General features: G+C 44.3%; 1 protein-coding gene across 3 annotated transcripts in view; it reads right to left on the bottom strand.

Moving 5' to 3' along the window:
• caskin2b (CASK interacting protein 2b) overlaps positions 1-18,255 on the bottom strand; it is a 421,869-nt gene that overhangs the window by 36,961 nt on the left and 366,653 nt on the right. For all 3 annotated transcript variants that reach the window (XM_078570791.1, XM_078570794.1, XM_078570793.1), the window contains 2 exons: positions 14,391-14,508; positions 4,277-4,486 (listed from right to left, as the gene is read on the bottom strand). In XM_078570791.1, the coding sequence (XP_078426917.1) occupies positions 4,277-4,486; positions 14,391-14,508 (328 nt within the window). The remainder of the gene's footprint in view (positions 1-4,276; positions 4,487-14,390; positions 14,509-18,255) is intronic.

Below are 18,255 nucleotides of genomic sequence, written 5' to 3'. Positions count from 1 at the left end.
AGACAGACGGATAGACAGAGTGGTAGAATATAATAAAGGTAACTGAAGAAATGAGAGATGCAGACAGAATACCATAGAACAAGATGAGACAGAATGCAAAGAGATTGCAATAAGTTTGAAACCAACTAAGGAAGCGAGGTTGAGGAGTTGTGGGTAGAGGGAGCAGGGGTTAGTGTCAAAATAACTTGACTTCTCTCCATGTTACTTATCACCAAACATTGACATTATTTGAGCGTTCTTGGCACTTTAAGTGGACCAGGTTTCTGCAACTTTTTGTCAGTATTGTAAAGATAGTACAGCTGGATAGAGTGGGTCTCCATTGCACTGCACATGCTGGAGGGTGGAAAGGGGGAGGGGATGGTGGTGACTGTGTTGGTAATGCTCCTGATTGCAATATGGCCTTCTGGCTACTCTGTGTTCCTCCAACTCTGGCCTCTTGTGAATCCGCCACCCCCTTCGTCCCATCATTGGTGGTCATGCTTTCAGCTGTCTGCTGCACTCAACTCTGGAATTCCCTCCATAAAGTTCTCCGCCTCTCTACTTCTCTCTCCTACTTAAAACCCATCTCTTTGGCAAAACCTTTGGTTGCCCTATCTCATTGTCTCCTTTGAATTCGAGTCAATTTTTGTCCAAATACTTTCCTGTCATGTGTCTTGGACATTTTACTACTTTAAGTGCGCTATTTAAACAGCAAACGATTTTCTTTAACTCATTCTAACATCCCAGGGTGCTTCATGGGAGTATAATCAAACTTCATTTGACAATATGCCACATAAGGAGACATCAGGACAGATGACCAAAATTTTGGTCAATAAGGTAAATTTTTATGGGTTGATTTAAAGGAGGAAAGAGAGAGAGAGAGACAGATAGACAGAGAGAGGTTTTGTCAGGGAATTCCACAGCTTTAGGGCCTGATACATTAAATGCAAGCTATTGTTGTAGACCCATGGGAGACTAGAGCAGTGTCAACCCAGGTTTATATTCAGCAGTTTAGACTGGTGGGTGCCAGCCTGTCACAGTCAGGGTAGGGACTTGGCACTGGGAGAGGGAGTGGTGAAAAGTTCAGGGGCTTGGTCTCTCTGTTTGGGATGGTGCAGAGAGCTACCGAAACTAGGCAAAAAGAACATTTAAAAATTGCACACAAATACTGGATGTGTAAAGTGGATGTCCACTGCTGCTCTAGTCTATAGCCAGCTTGCTGCAGGGTCAGGAATAAGCAAGTATGATGCTTAACAGCATCTGGTTGTCTGGGGACCCAGGTATCTGAGTGTTGGTGGAGAGCTGTGCTGGTGAATACTGGTAAGACACACTGGTCAGGCCATTTCTTACCATAGATAAGAAGTAATGTGTTTGTAAACTATTCCAATGTTGTCCTGGCCAGCCTCCTCCCACATTCTACCCACAGTAAACATTTACTCATCCAAATCTTGGCTGCCTGTATCTTAACTTGGAACAAGCCTGCTTCACCCCTCATCCCTATGCTCGCTGTCCTACACTGGCTCCCAGTCCAGCAATGCCACAATTGTAAATTCCTGTGTTCAAATTCCTGCACGGCCTCCTCCCCTTCCTATCTCTATTACCTCCAACAGCCCCTCAACCCTCCACGATATCTGTGCTCCTCCAATTTTTGCTTCTTGCGCGTTCTCTATTTCCTTTGCTCCATTGTTGGTGACCACACCTTCAGCTGCCAGGTTCCTAAGCTCTGAATTTGCTCATTAGACATACTCCACTTTACACATCCGGTATTTGTGTGCAATTTTTAAATGTTCTCTCTCCTCCCATTAAGTTGCTCCTTAAAACTTTCTTCGTCTAAGCTTTCAGTCACCTGTCTCAATATCTTATTATGTGGCTTCCTGTCAAAATTTGTCTGATAATGCCTTGGGACCTTTGGACAGTTCACTACATTAGAGGTGCTATATAAATGTAACATGTGGTTGTGATCACTGCAGCATAGCCACCAAACACCAAACTACTGCAAACACAACCGTCACTTTATTTATTTATTCATTCACAGGATGTGGGCGTCGCTGGCTCGGCCATCATTTGTTCCCCATCCCTAATTGCCCTTGAGAAGGTGGTGGTGAGCTGCCTTCTTGAATTATTGCAGTCCATGTGGTGTAGGTACTGTTAGGTACTGTCCCTAGTGCTGTTAGGGAGGGAGTTCCAGGACTTTGACTCAGTGACAGTGAAGGGACGGTGATATATTTCCAAATCAGGATGGTATGCGGCTTGGAGGGGAACTTGCAGACGGTGGTGTTCCCATCTATCTGCTGCCCTTGTTCTTCTAGATGGTAGAGGTCACGGGTTTGGAAAGTGCTGGTGAGTTGCTGCAGTACATCTTGTAGATGGTACACACTGCTGCCACTGTGCATCGGGGGTGGAGGGAATAAATGTTTGTGGATGGGGTGTCAATTAAGTGGGCTGCTTTGTCCTGGATGGTGTTGAGCTTTTTGAGTGTTGTGGGAGCTGCACTCATCCAGGCAAGTGGGGAGTATTCCATCACACTCCTGACTTGTGCCTTGTGGATGGTGGACAGGCTTTGGTGAGTCAGGTGGTGAGTGAAAGGCTGGATGTTTTCAGAAGACTACTATAGGTGCTGCCATGAAACATTCCTTCCAGGCAGAGTATTGAATGAGAAGATCCTGGAACAATTTAGGAAACAATCACGTGCCCAATGGAGAGACAAGATCTTTCTGGATAGATGTATTTCAAATGGCTGATTTGTCTTCCTCATTTGTATTCATTTTATGATCATAAGCCATCTTATACCCATTCCTTCCTGTGACTGCACTGCCCTCAGTCTTTCTAACCACCAGTTCCTGGTGTGCATCAACTCTTTCAACCTAGTTGGTGTCTTGGGCAAAGGGCAATGAGGATTGAGCAATGTGCTGCTGAACATCGGCATTCGGTTAGCGGGCAATGTGTCTTTTGCAATGTCCTTCTCCAAGGTTTCTCAATGGAAGCAAAAATAAATATGTCTCTCACAAGGCTCTCAAAGACAACCCAAAAAGTACGAGTCTTATATTAATCCATACAAATATTCACTGTTAATATAGGGAAGCAGAGGAAGATGGTTTTACAAACCCTGCTCCTAACTCTGGGCCTCACCCATTAGGAACATATGCTGAGAATTAAGGCACAAAACTACTCATGCCACCCCACCGTCACCCTCTATTTTTTCCGTTTTTCCGTCTATCCATTTTGTCAATTGGAAAGTTGGGATAGGTGAGTATGTCCAGTATGAGCTTGGCCAGGAGGGGCAGCAAAACTCCATACTGGGTGCGCAGCTTCCAAAAACGACTCCTGGTGTCTTGTGGAATCATGCTGTCAGTAGTTTGATGGGGACAGTGCTCCCCAGTGATGTTATGGCTGTTTGTGGTACAGCTCTGGACTGTGGGGAATCAGCAAAGCTCCACAGAGCACTGGGCACTGAGTGCAACTCCAGTCATTACGTTGGACATTAGCACTAACTGTGCCAGGTTTTTTTTTAGTGGTGGGGGATACTGGGGTGAGTGGAGGACAGGGGAATGTATACATAAGGCAAACAACTAAATGCAGATAGCAGACAGTGATAAACAGCATGACTGACAGCAGTGAAATGTTTTGAGTGGTCGCCATAGCGATGGCAAGTGATGGGTCAATAGCATAAAGGCCGTTCAAAGGTGAAGCCACATGAGGTGCACTGGACAGGAACATGAATTCACTACAAAGTTCCAGAACACACAGTGTGAACAGGTTATAGCCAAATAACATATTTATATACAATTTGCTGTGCAGTTCATACAATGTACATATGATTTGTAGTTTATATAATCAGTAGAGTGGACTATGATTGCTGGTTTCCCAACATACTGATCCATAATTAACATGTTTGAGTCACATCAGAATGATTTCATATGAGAGAAACTATTTTGTCCAGTGGGGCAGTCCAGAACAAGGGGACAGAACTTTAAAAGCTAGGCTGGTTAGGGGTAATACAGGAAGCACTTCTTCACACAAAGGATAGTGGAAATCTGGAGCTCGGGGTCATTAGAAAATTTCAAAAATGAGTTTTATAGATTTTTGTTGGGTAAGGATTACTGAAGCAAGGTGGATAAATGGTGTTAAGATAGGGATCAGCCATAGATCTAATTGAATAGCAGAACATGCTCAAGGGGCTGAAAGGCCTCCTCCTGTTCCTAGGTTCTTTTCTATGTTTGTTGAATAAGAAGTTCTTCTGAAGACAATTTGAGAACGTAAAGACAGACTCCTTCTATTGGCCTGAACCCTGATTTACCTGTGGAATTGTCACCATTGTCAGTGTTGTGGTTGTTCCTGCTGAAGCCGGGATTGTTGAAGGTTCGATGGGCAGGCAGTGTCTGCGAGTACATCTGTTGGTAGAGCTGGTAAGCATCGTCTGTTTGTGAGGTGGTCAAGGTACTCTGGTGGGTCTTGGGGAACCCCTGACGTTGATGGGGAGGCACTGAGGCGTGGCGAGTGAGGGTGCCTATGGACAAAGAGGGCACAACAAGCAACCTGATTAGACCTTCATCTTTTACTCAACTCTCCACAGTATTGTCAGTCCGATGACACTTTAGTCTATGATATCGTCACTTGGCCAGTTTTCTCCTATCATCTCCTGAAGGCCATGGGCCTTGCTAGGGTATGGTCCCTTGTGTGCTGGGCATGTTCCTCACCCAAGTGACCATTCTTCATGATAGTGTTGGCAGGCGCTCAACTATGAAGGGCATCACAGGTGAACCTGGTCCTAAGCTCCTCCCACAACCACACAGGTGCATGCTGGAGCAGGAATGATCAAAAGCAGGAAGCCAGAGGTATTGAGGCCAATTGTAGAAGTCAATCTATTTGCCCTTCGGAGATCAGCTAATTTAATCACAGAATGGGAGTCAACCGTGGGAAATATAGGTTGTGTGGCTTAGTTACTGAGGTACTTTTAAAGCCCTCCTTAGTGCTATCACGAGGAAGGTTATTGGGATCTATCTAAGAGAGAATTTGCATATTGAAAATTTCTTGTTCACTGGTTAGTGCTTTTGACCTGAGCCAATTTATCTGCCTATTCAATTATAGTGTTCTTCATCAATGTCTATCCTGCACTTTACAAAGGCGTCACCTATTAGGAACCTGTTTTTGGAGTTTTGCAAAGGATGCTGGGTGTTTTCTTCTTTTGCTCTTTCCTTTACCACCTTGGCTGCCTCTGTCCTGGCTTAAAATATGTTACATCCATAACTCTTCCGACCTGCATGGATGCTGCCTGAATATTTCCAATGTTTTCTGTTCTCATCAGATTTCCAGCAACCACAGTATTTTGCTTTTGTCCTGCAAAAATATACGTGGCTTAGACATTCTTTCCCCTTTAAGAGCTCTGAGAGCGACCAGGTAAAGCAAGACGACCTCTTCAAGTCCTGTAAGACCCTAAATAAAATCTGAAATCAATGGCCCGCAATGAAAATGGAGAGCCTTAATAGACATCTCTCTCCGTGGAGGTGGTGGGGAAGAGAACCAGGAGGCGATGCGTTAGATGGAAAATCAAAGGCATTCCCATCCTGTCCTCCTCCTCAGTTCATTATCTCAAAGTGACATGTAATCATCGAGTTTACTTTTCAAGCCATCACCATGTGAGGAATCTCATAGCCCACATGCCCAGGGCCTTTGTTTCCAGGGTAATATTCACCTCTGTATTCATGCCTCACTGGAAATGTAAACATTTTCAAATCTGCAAAAGACACTCCATTCCCCTGCTCCACAATGCTCCTTCCCCCGTGTAATCTCATTACTTTTGTCAGTGACCCTGCTGTGAATAAAAGGCTCCGTTACTTCACATGGGCCACAGGCAGTCCAGTGTCCTTTTCACAGAGGAACACGCTCCATTGACCCCACTGAGTGCAGTTCCCTTGGAAGCATTGTCTGTGCTGAACGCCTTCTAATCAGTGCCTGTCCGTGTGGGAACTTCATCTACTTCATGACCAGACCTTTGAAGTGAACTAAATTGTTCCATTCATCAATGGCTTTAACTAACATCCAGTGCCTTGGTCAGGGTTCAACTGGATCTTTGGCCTGCCTGCCAAGTGAAGAAATATTTTCATTTATTTGTCTCCTGTGCTCATTTTCTTAAAAAGGTTTTTCAGCTTCTCCTTACTAATTCCATTATAGATCCTCAACAGAGAGAAAACAGATAATGCTGGAGAAACTTAGAAGTCTGACAGCATCTGTGGAGAGCAAAGCAGAGTTGACGTTTCGAGTCCTTATGACCCTTCTTCAGATCCTCAACAACTGTGACTCGCTGATAAGGTGATCAAGACTCCTGTTCCCAATGTCCTGCCATTGACGCTCTGTAAATCTGCATCTTTCAGTATGATTGCTGGCTTCCCCACTTCTGGTCACATCCTTTGTGTAGCATCCCAATGGACCAACTTCCTTCCCATCGATTTTTATATAAAATTCCAAAGGATCAATTCCCTTTTCATTCACCCTCGTCAAATAAAAGTTCAACTGACGAATTTCACATTCATTCCCAATATGAGGAATCCTAACAGAATGGCCCTTCCCATTTGCTACCAATGCACAGCAATCCTATGGACCTACCCTCTTCCCATTCAGTCCAACTGCAAAATCTCAACAAACCAACAGCATTTTTCCATTTACTCCCATTGTCCAAAATTCACTGGACTCAACACTTACAATTCACTTTCATTGCATTGAATCCCAGTGACTGCTGCCTCCCATTCAGAAACGTATCGCAAAAGACAAAAGCTCGTCCCATCTAACTTAGTCTGCACAACCCTAACTGATCAATTCCCTTCCCATTCAGACCCACTATTTACAATCCCAATGGATCAACTCTCCTCCCCAGTCAATCAGATTACACAGAAATCATCAAATATTTGTAGTTTTCCCCAACATTTCTCTCCTCCTCTCCCAGAGGTGCAGATCCTCGCTGGGATACAGTTCTACAGGTGTTTTCACCCCTCTTCTATCTTGCCTGAGTGGCTATTTTGCACTATGAGCATGGAGCGGCAATAGCACAGGCCACTCAGGCATCGGAACTGAGGCTAAACCTGTCCATGCCTGAAATGCACACACATTTACTTTGTAGAAGGTGCCATTGCCTGAAATTCAAATGGAAATCTCCAGATGGCTCAGCAAGTGAGCATAGTCAAAGGTCTGGATTTTCCTGGAGTCAGGACAACTCCAGAGTCATTTAAAAATGGCAGACGGGCCCCAATTCCCGGATTCCCACCCTCACTCCTGGTGTCAGCAATTTTTGCAAGTGCGGGATAAGGGTGCAGGTAATGGTGAGCCTTTATTGGCCTGGGCTCTGAGCCAAGCATGCATAATAAGGGCAAATGGAAGCCCACATGGCCAAAGCAGGAGCTCAGCAGGGATTCTGTCTTGACAAGTGAAGTGAATTGTTGACTTTGCTGAATTGACATCATTAAGTGATTATAATAAGTTGTTCTTTCTGAGATCTTTTTTGTCACTGTCTCAATATTTTGGGGCAAGATTAAGAGGTATGAAACCTCTATTATTGATAATTTAATGGTTTGCCTGATTGACTGTTTTATAGGGTTGTGGGAACAACAATTTTTTTTCAAAGAACATTTCTGAATGGGTGTTTTTTTTCTCATTTGCTGTTGTAATTATATGGTTCATTTGTTATGTATATAATGCATACTGGGAGAATGGGATTGGAAGAGGTGTGAGTTGGCATTGAGTTGGCAGGGGGCATGAGTTGGCATGGAGTGCATGAGGGGCCATGGGAAGTGGTGGGGGCATGAGTTGGCATGGAGTGCATGAGGGGCCATGGGGAGTGGTGGGGGCACGAGTTGGCACTGAGTTTGTATCAAGGGAAAATTAGCCTTGGTTTAACATCTCATCCTAAAGATGGCACCTCCAACAATGCAGCGCCCCCTCTGTATGGCACTGGAGTGTCAGCCGAGGTTCAGTGCTCAAGACTCTGAATGTGTCTTGAATCTATAACCTTCTGACTTGGAGGCAAGAATGCAACCAACTTAGCCAAGCTGCGCATGGCACCTAGATAGTTACTGTCAATGTAATGTTGTTACAACCATTCCTGACCTTATTCATCATGTTTACATCTGTGCACTTTCTAGCATTTGATCTCTGGATCTTTGAATAGTGTTAAGAAGCAGAAACTCTGGCTGTGATTAGCCAACTCAAACACTAGCATGTATTGAATTATATTATCTAATTATTTATCTCATTGCTCTTGGTGACCATAAGACCATAAGACATAGGTGCAGAAGTAGGCCATTCGGCCCATAGAGTCTGCTCCGCCATTCAATGAGATCATGGCTGATCTGATATTCCTCAACTCCACTTCCCTGCCTTTTCCCCCTAACCCTTTATTCCCTTACTGAATTCAGCTGTGAATATACTTAACAACCCAGCCTCTACAGCCCTCTGCGGTAAATAAGTCCACAGATTGACTACCCTCAGAGAAGAAATTCCTCCTCACCTCTGTTTTAAATGGGCCCCCTTACTCTGAGGTTATGTCCTCTGGTCCTAGACTCTCCCATAAGGGGAAACATCCCCTCAGCATCTACCCTGTCAAGCCCCCTAAGAATCTTATATTTTTCAATAAGGTCATCTCTCATTCTTCTAAACTCCAATAAGTACAGGCCCAACCTACTCAACCTCTCCTTATAAGAAAATCCCTCCATACCCAGGATCAAATTAGTGAACCTTCTCTGGACTGCCTCCAATGCCAGCATATCTTTCCTTAAATAAGGGGACCAAAATTGTCCACAGTATTCTAGGTGTGGTCTAACTAGTGCCTTCTACAGTTTTAGCAAGACTTGCCTATTTTTATACTCCATTCCCTTTGAAATAAAGGCCAACGTTCCATTTGCCTTCCCTATTACCTGTTGAACTTGTGTGTTAGCTTTTTGGGATTCATGCACAAGGACTCCCAAATTCCTCTGTGTTGCAGACTTCTGCAGTCTATCTCCATTTAAATAACATTCAGCTCTTCTATTCTTCCTGCCAAAGTGCATAACCTCACATTTTCCCACATTATATTTCATCTGCCAAGTTTTTACCCACTCACTTAACCTGTCTATACCCTCTGTAGACTCTTTGTGTCATCCTCACCACTTGCCTTCCCACCTATTTTTGTGTCATCCACAAACTTGGTGACAGAACATTCATTTCCCTCATCAAAGTCATTAATATATATTATAAATAATTGTAGCCCCTGCACTGATCCCTGTGGCAGTCCACTAGTTACAGGTTCCCACCTCGAAAATGCCCCCCTTATCCCAACTCTCTGTCTTTCATAAGTTAGCCAATCCTCAGTCCATGCTAATATACTACCCCCAACACCATGGGCTCTTATCTTACTAAGCAGCCTTATGTGCGGCACCTTATCGAACGCCTTTTGGACATCCAAATAAATTACATCTACTGGTTCCCCTTTATCTATCCTGCTCGTTGCCTCCTCAAAGAATTCGAATAAATTTGTCTGGTATGATTTCCCCTTCATGAAGCCATGCTGACTCTGCTTGATTAGATTATGTATTTCTAAATGCTCTGCTATTACATCCTTTATAATAGACTCCAACATATTCACAGTGACAGATGTTAAGCTAACTGGCCTATAGTTACCTGTTTTTTGTTTCCCTCCCTTTTTGAATAAAGGCGTTACATTGGCCATTCTGCAATCCTCTGGGACTTTTCCAGAATCTAAAGATTCTTGGAAGATTACTACCAGTGCATCCACTATCTTTGCAGCTATTTCCTTTAATATCCTAGGATGCAATCCATCAGGTCCAGCGGACTTTTTGGCCTTTAGCCCCATTAGTTTCCCGAGTACTTTTTCTCTAGTGATAGATATTGTATTTATTTCCTCCTCCCCCGCCCACTTTTTCCCCTTGATTATTTCATATTTTTGGAATACTATTGATATCTTCCACTGTGAAGACTGAAGCAAAGTATTTATTCAACTCCTCTGCCATTTCCTGGTTCCCCATTATTATTTCCCCAGCCTCATTCTCGAAGGGGCCTATGTTCACTTTGGCCTCTCTCTTCCTTTTTATATATTTAAAGAAGCTTTTGCTGTCCATTTTTATATTACTTGCTAGTTTACCCTCAAAGTTTATTTTCTGCCTTTATTTTTTTTTTGGTCATCCTTTGTTGGTTTTTAAAACTTTCCCAATCCTCTGGCTTACCACTAATCTTTGCCACATTGTATGTTTTTTCTTTCAATTTGATACTGTCCTTAACTTCCTTGGTTAACCATGGTTGGTTTATTCCCTTCTTTGAATCCTTCTTCCTCACTGGGATATATCTTTGTTAAGAGTCATGAACTATTCTCTTAAACATCTACCATTGTTCATCAACCATCTTTTCTGCTAAACTGTTTTCCCAGTCCACTCCACTCAACTCTGCCCTCATTCCATTGTACTTACCCTTATTTAAGTTCAGCACAGTTGTTTCCGGCCCAAGTTTCTCATTCTCAAACTGAATGCTAAATTCTACCATATTATGGTCACTGTTTCCTAGGGGATCCTTTACTCTGAGGTCATTTATTAAACCTGCCTCAATACACATTACCAGATCCAAGGAAGCCTGATCCCTGGTTGGATTCACAACATATTGTTCTAAGAAACTGTCCCAAATATACTCTATGAATTCTTGCTCGTGTCTACCTCTGCCAATTTGATTTTCCCAATCTACATGAAGATTAAAGTCACCCATGATAAATGTACTGCCCTTTCTACATGCTCTCATTATCTCCTGATTTATTCTCTGTCCTACAGCACAGCTACTGTCAGGGGGCCTATAGACTACTCCCACCAGTGTCTTCTTCCCCTTGTTATTTCTTACCTCCACCCACATGGATTCTACATCTTCCGATCCAAGGTCCTTTCACTGTAAATGACCACGCTGTTTTTCTCATACTCTCGTGCTGTAAATGACCACGCTGTTTTTCTCACACTCTCTTGCTGTAAATGACCACGCTGTTTCTCTCTCACTCTCTCACTGTAAATGACCATGCTGTTTCTCTCACTCTCTCGCTGTAAATGACCATGCTGTTTCTCTCACTCTCTCGCTGTAAATGACCACGCTGTTGCTCTCACACTCTCTCGCTGTAAATGACCACGCTGTTTCTCTCTCACTCTCTCACTGTAAATGACCATGCTATTTTTTCACACTCTCACCCTGTAAATGACCACACTGTTTTTTTCACACTCTCTCACTGTAAATGACCACGCTGTTGCTCTCACACTCTCTCGCTGTAAATGACCACGCTGTTTCTCTCACACTCTCTCACTGTAAATGACCACGCTGTTTCTCTCACACTCTCACCCTGTAAATGACCACGCTGTTTCTCTCACACTCTCTCACTGTAAATGACCACGCTGTTTCTCTCACACTCTCTCACTGTAAATGACCACGCTGTTTCTCTCACACTCTCACCCTGTAAATGACCATGCTGTTTCTCTCACACTCTCTCACTGTAAATGACCACACTGTTTCTCTCACACTCTCTCACTGTAAATGACCACGCTGTTTCTCTCACACTCTCACCCTGTAAATGACCACGCTGTTTCTCTCACACTCTCACCCTGTAAATGACCACACTGTTTCTCTCACACTCTCTCACTGTAAATGACCACGCTGTTTCTCTCACACTCTCACCCTGTAAATGACCACGCTGTTTCTCTCACACTCTCTCACTGTAAATGACCACGCTGTTTCTCTCACACTCTCACCCTGTAAATGACCACGCTGTTTCTCTCACACTCTCTCACTGTAAATGACCACGCTGTTTCTCTCACACTCTCTCACTGTAAATGACCACGCTGTTTCTCTCACACTCTCACCCTGTAAATGACCACGCTGTTTCTCTCACACTCTCACCCTGTAAATGACCACGTTGTTTCTCTCACACTCTCTCACTGTAAATGACCACGCTGTTTCTCTCTCACTCTCACCCTGTAAATGACCACGCTGTTTCTCTCACACTCTCTCACTGTAAATGACCACGCTGTTTCTCTCACACTCTCTCACTGTAAATGACCACGCTGTTTCTCTCACACTCTCACCCTGTAAATGACCACGCTGTTTCTCTCACACTCTCTCACTGTAAATGACCATGCTGTTTCTCTCACACTCTCACCCTGTAAATGACCACGCTGTTTCTCTCACACTCTCTCACTGTAAATGACCACGCTGTTTCTCTCACACTCTCTCACTGTAAATGACCACGCTGTTTCTCTCACACTCTCTCACTGTAAATGACCACGCTGTTTCTCTCACACTCTCTTGCTGTAAATGACCACGCTGTTTCTCTCACACTCTTTCACTGTAAATGACCACGCTGTTTCTCTCACACTCTCTCACTGTAAATGACCACGCTGTTTCTCTCACACTCTCTCACTGTAAATGACCACGCTGTTTCTCTCACACTCTCTCACTGTAAATGACCACGCTGTTTCTCTCACACTCTCTCACTGTAAATGACCACGCTGTTTCTCTCACACTCTCACCCTGTAAATGACCACGCTGTTTCTCTCACATTCTCTCACTGTAAATGACCACGCTGTTTCTCTCACACTCTCTCACTGTAAATGACCACGCTGTTTCTCTCACACTCTCTTGCTGTAAATGACTACGCTGCTTCTCTCACACTCTCACCCTGTAAATGACCACGCTGTTTCTCTCACACTCTTTCACTGTAAATGACCACGCTGTTTCTCTCACACTCTCTCACTGTAAATGACCACGCTGTTTCTCTCACACTCTCTCACTGTAAATGACCACGCTGTTTCTCTCACACTCTCTCACTGTAAATGACCACGCTGTTGCTCTCACACTCTCTTGCTGTAAATGACCATGCTGTTTCTCTCACACTCTCACCCTGTAAATGACCACACTGTTTTTTTCACACTCTCACCCTGTAAATGACCACGCTGTTTCTCTCACACTCTCACCCTGTAAATGACCACACTGTTTTTTTCACACTCTCACCCTGTAAATGACCACGCTGTTTCTCTCACACTCTCTCGCTGTAAATGACCACACTGTTGCTCTCACACTCTCACCCTGTAAATGACCACGCTGTTTCTCTCACACTCTCACCCTGTAAATGACCACACTGTTTCTCTCTTGGGATCTTGCTATTCACAAATTGGCTGCTGTGTTTCCTGTATCACAACAGTGACTATACTTCATAAGTCCTTCATTTGCTGTAAAACTCATGGGGATGTCCTGAAGTCATGAAAGGTTCTACATAAATGCAACGCTTTCGTCTATTTGAAAAGGAACCAATTTAGTGCGGGACTGAAGAGCTGCCATGGGATGTGGCATGGGGACATGAGTTGGCATGGAGGGTATGAGGGGCCATGGGCAGAGGTTGGGACATGAGGGATAGTGAGGGATGAGGGCTAGAGGGCCGAAATGCTTTTGTTACAACTAGGGCAAAGCCCCAGAGAACTAAGGCAGGCCTTAGTCTAACCAGCCCACCCCGGCATTTGCCAAGCCCCTTGGGCACCTAGGATCTACTTCCAGGTCGATGGGCCCGATCCTATCCCACACCCACCTTCCCGGGATGAAAATCGTGTGAACCGGGGCCTTTTAAACCAAGGGAAATTTCCCGACTCGAGCTATCTACTTCCGTAGCGAAAATCCAGCCCAAAAAGATCAGATTCTATACATGCTAGTGTTTGAGTTGGCTAATCACAGCCAGAGTTACTGCTTCTTAACACTATTCAGAGATCCAGAGATCAACTGCTAGAATGTGCGCAGATGTGAATGTGAGGTATAAGATCAGGAATGGTTGTAAAACCATTACATTGACAGTAACTATCTAGGTGCCATGGACATGGCTCAGCTTGGCTCAGTTGGTAGCACTCTTGCTCCAAGTCAGAAGGTTATAGATTCAAGACTCATTCCAGATTCTTGACCACAGAACCTAGGCGGACACTCCAGTGTACTAAGATACCTGAACCTAGTCTTCCCAGAAATGAAAAAAAAATGCAAGACTAAACCTTTCCTTCAAACACTTTGGATACTGAAGTTATCACGTTGAGATGAGTAGAACCAATAAGCATCCATTTTTATAAAACATGTCCACCACTTACTCACCTTTACATTCCCTGTAGCCTCATAGAAAACAGTAGAACAGGAGGAGGCCATTCGGCCCCTTGGGCATGTTCCACCATTGAATTAGATCAAGGCTAATCTGCACCTCAACTCCATTACACGCCTCTGCTCAATGTCTCTTGATACCCTTAGTCAAAGAAAATCTATTGATCTCGGTCTGGAAGGCTCTAGTTGACCTGCCGGTATCCAGTTTTTAGGGGAAGAGTGTTCCCTATCTCCTCTGTCCTTTGTGTGAAGATCACCCACCAGAATGACCCACTGACCTGATCTCCTGCTGATCACCTCAACAATGGATGGGGGGAAATAGCCAACACGGTCCGTGCCCTTCTGGCTGTCATGAATGTGGCCCTTCCAGCGGCCATCAGCGTGCTGCTCCAGGACCTGTCACAGGGACACAGTGACATACAGAGTTACTAAACATACACAGCATCAGTAGGACTTAGCAGCTATGTCTGTACAGTAGAAGCTGAGGAAACGGCAGAGTGAGAATCTGATAGTGAAATAACCAAATTAGAGTATAAAAAATGCAGGCCCTGCTACTATATACACACAGTCTAGTATTCTCTGTTACATACATACAGCTGGTGTTCCTTATGGTGTACACAGGATCCGCTATTCTCTGTAATATACACAAGGTCTGATATTTCCAGTAATAAACCCAGGGTCCGTTATTCCCAATAATATACCCAAGGCCAGCTATTCCCTATAATATACCCAGGGGGTGCTATTCCCTATACTATACACAGGGGCTGCAATTCCCTATCGTATATACAGGGGCTGTTATTCCCTATCATATACACAGGGGTTGCTATTCCCTATCATATACACAGGGGCTGCTATTCCCTATCATATACACAGGGGCTGCTATTCCCTATCATATACACAGGGGCTGCAATTCCCTATAATATACACAGGGGCTGCGATTCCCAGTAATATACACAGGGGCTGCGATTCCCAGTAATATACACAGGGGCTGCTATTCCCTATAATATACACAGGGGCAGCTGTTCCCTACAATATACCCAGGGGCTGCTGTTCCCTATAATATACACAGGGGCTCCTATTCTCTTTAATATACCCAAGGGCTGCTGTTCCCAGTAATATACCCAGGAGTTGCTATTCCCAGTAATATACACAGGGGCTGCTATTCCCAATAATATACACAGGGGCTGCTATTTCCTATAATATACACAGGGGCTGCTATTCCATATAATATACCCAGAAGCTGCTATTCCCAGTTATATACACAGGGGCTGCTATTCCCTTTAATATACCCAGAAGCTGCTATTCCCAGTTATATACACAGGGGCTGCTATTCCCTTTAATATAGCCAGAAGCTGCTATTCCCAGTTATATACACAGGGGCTGCTATTCCCTTTAATATACCCAGAAGCTGCTATTCCCAGTTATATACACAGGGGCTGCTATTCCCAATAATGTACACAGAGGCTGTTATTCCCTATGATATACACAGGGGCTGCTATTCCCACTAATATACACAGGAGCTGTTATTCCCTATACTATACACAGGGGCTGCTATTCCCTATACTATACACAGGGGCTGCTATTCCCTATAATATACACAGGGGCTGCTATTCCCTATAATATAACCAGGGGCTGCTATTCCCAATGATATACACAGGGGCTCCTATTCTCTTTAATATACCCAAGGGCTGCTGTTCCCAGTAATATACCCAGGAGTTGCTATTCCCAGTAATATACACAGGGGCTGCTATTCCCAATAATATACACAGGGGCTGCTATTTCCTATAATATACACAGGGCCTGCTATTCCATATAATATACCCAGAAGCTGCTATTCCCAGTTATATACACAGGGGCTGCTATTCCCTTTAATATACCCAGAAGCTGCTATTCCCAGTTATATACACAGGGGCTGCTATTCCCAATAATGTACACAGAGGCTGTTATTCCCTATGATATACACAGGGGCTGCTATTCCCACTAATATACACAGGGGCTGTTATTCCCTATACTATACACAGGGGCTGCTATTCCCTATACTATACACAGGGGCTGCTATTCCCTATAATATACACAGGGGCTGCTATTCCCTATAATATAACCAGGGGCTGCTATTCCCACTAATATACACAGGGGCTGTTATTCCCTATACTATACACAGGGGCTGCTATTCCCTATACTATACACAGGGGCTGCTATTCCCTATAATATACACATGGGCTGCTATTCCCTATAATATAACCAGGGGCTGCTATTCCCAATGATATACACAGGGGCTGCTATTCCCTATAGTATACACAGGGGCTGTGATTCCCTATAATATACACAGGGGCTCCTATTCCCAATGATATACACAGGGGCTGCTATTCCCTATAATACACCCAGGAGCTGCTGTTCCCAGTAATATACCCAGGAGTTGCAATTCCCAGTAATATACACAGGGGCCTGCTATTCCGTATAATATACCCAGAAGCTGCTATTCCCAGTTATATACACAGGGGCTGCTATTCCCAATAATATACACAGGGGCTGCTATTCCCTATCATATACACAGGGGCTGCGATTCCCTATAATATAGACAGGGGCTGAGATTCCCAGTAATATACACAGGGGCTGCGATTCCCAGTAATATACACAGGGGCTGCTATTCCGTATAATATACCCAGAAGCTGCTATTCCCAGTTATATACACAGGGGCTGCTATTCCCAATAATATACACAGGGGCTGCTATTCCCTATCATATACACAGGGGCTGCGATTCCCTGTAATATACACAGGGGCTGCTATTCCCAATAATATACACAGGGGCTGCGATTCCCTATAATATACACAGGGGCTCCTATTCCCAGTGATATACACAGGGGCTGCTATTCCCTATAATACACCCAGGAGCTGCTGTTCCCAGTAATATACCCAGGAGTTGCTATTCCCAGTAATATACACAGGGGCTGCTATTTCGTATAATATACCCAGAAGCTGCTATTCCCAGTTATATACACAGGGGCTGCTATTCCCAATAATATACACAGGGGCTGCTATTCCCTATCATATACACAGGGGCTGCGATTCCCTGTAATATACACAGGGGCTGCTATTCCCAATAATATACACAGGGGCTGCGATTCCCTATAATATACACAGGGGCTCCTATTCCCAATGATATACACAGGGGCTGCTATTCCCTATAATACACCCAGGAGCTGCTGTTCCCAGTAATATACCCAGGAGTTGCTATTCCCAGTAATATAAACAGGGGCTGCTATTTCGTATAATATACCCAGAAGCTGCTATTCCCAGTTATATACGCAGGGGCTGCTATTCCCAATAATATACACAGGGGCTGCTATTCCCTATCATATATACAGGGGCTGCGATTCCCTATAATATAGACAGGGGCTGCGATTCCCAGTAATACACACAGGGGCTGCCATTCCCAGTAATATACACAGGGGCTGCTATTCCCTATCATATACACAGAGGCTGCGATTCCCAGTAATATACACAGGGGCTGCAATTCCCAGTAATATACACAGGGGCTGCGATTCCCAGTAATATACACAGGGGCTGCAATTCCCAGTAACATACACAGGGGCTGCTGTTCCCTATAATATACACAGGAGCTCCTATTCTCTTTAATATACCCAGGAGCTGCTGTTCCCAGTAATATACCCAGGAGTTGCTATTCCCAGAAATATACACAGGGGCTGCTATTCCGTATAATATACCCAGGGGCTGCTATTCGCTATAATATACCCAGGGGCTGCTTTTCACTATAATGTACCCAGGGGCTGCTTTTCACTATAATATACCCAGGAGCTGCTATTCCCAGTTATATACACAGGGGCTGCTATTCCCAATAATCTACCCAGGGCCTGCTATTCCCTATACTATAATCAGGTACTGCGCTTCCCTACCATATACACAGGGGCTGCAATTCCCAATAATATACCCAGGGGCTGCTATTCCCTTTAATATACCCAGAAGCTGCTATTCCCAGTTATATACACCGGGGCTGCTATTCCCAATAATGTACACAGAGGCTGTTATTCCCTATGATATACACAGGGGCTGCTATTCCCACTAATATACACAGGGGCTGTTATTCCCTATACTATACACAGGGGCTGCTATTCCCTATAATA

This window comes from Cetorhinus maximus, chromosome 24 (assembly GCF_964194155.1).
Source record: "Cetorhinus maximus chromosome 24, sCetMax3.hap1.1, whole genome shotgun sequence".
In the NCBI taxonomy this organism is placed as follows: Eukaryota; Metazoa; Chordata; class Chondrichthyes; order Lamniformes; family Cetorhinidae; genus Cetorhinus; species Cetorhinus maximus.
The sequence above is the reverse complement of the archived record's forward strand: the minus strand, read 5'-3'. Positions and strand labels throughout refer to the sequence as shown.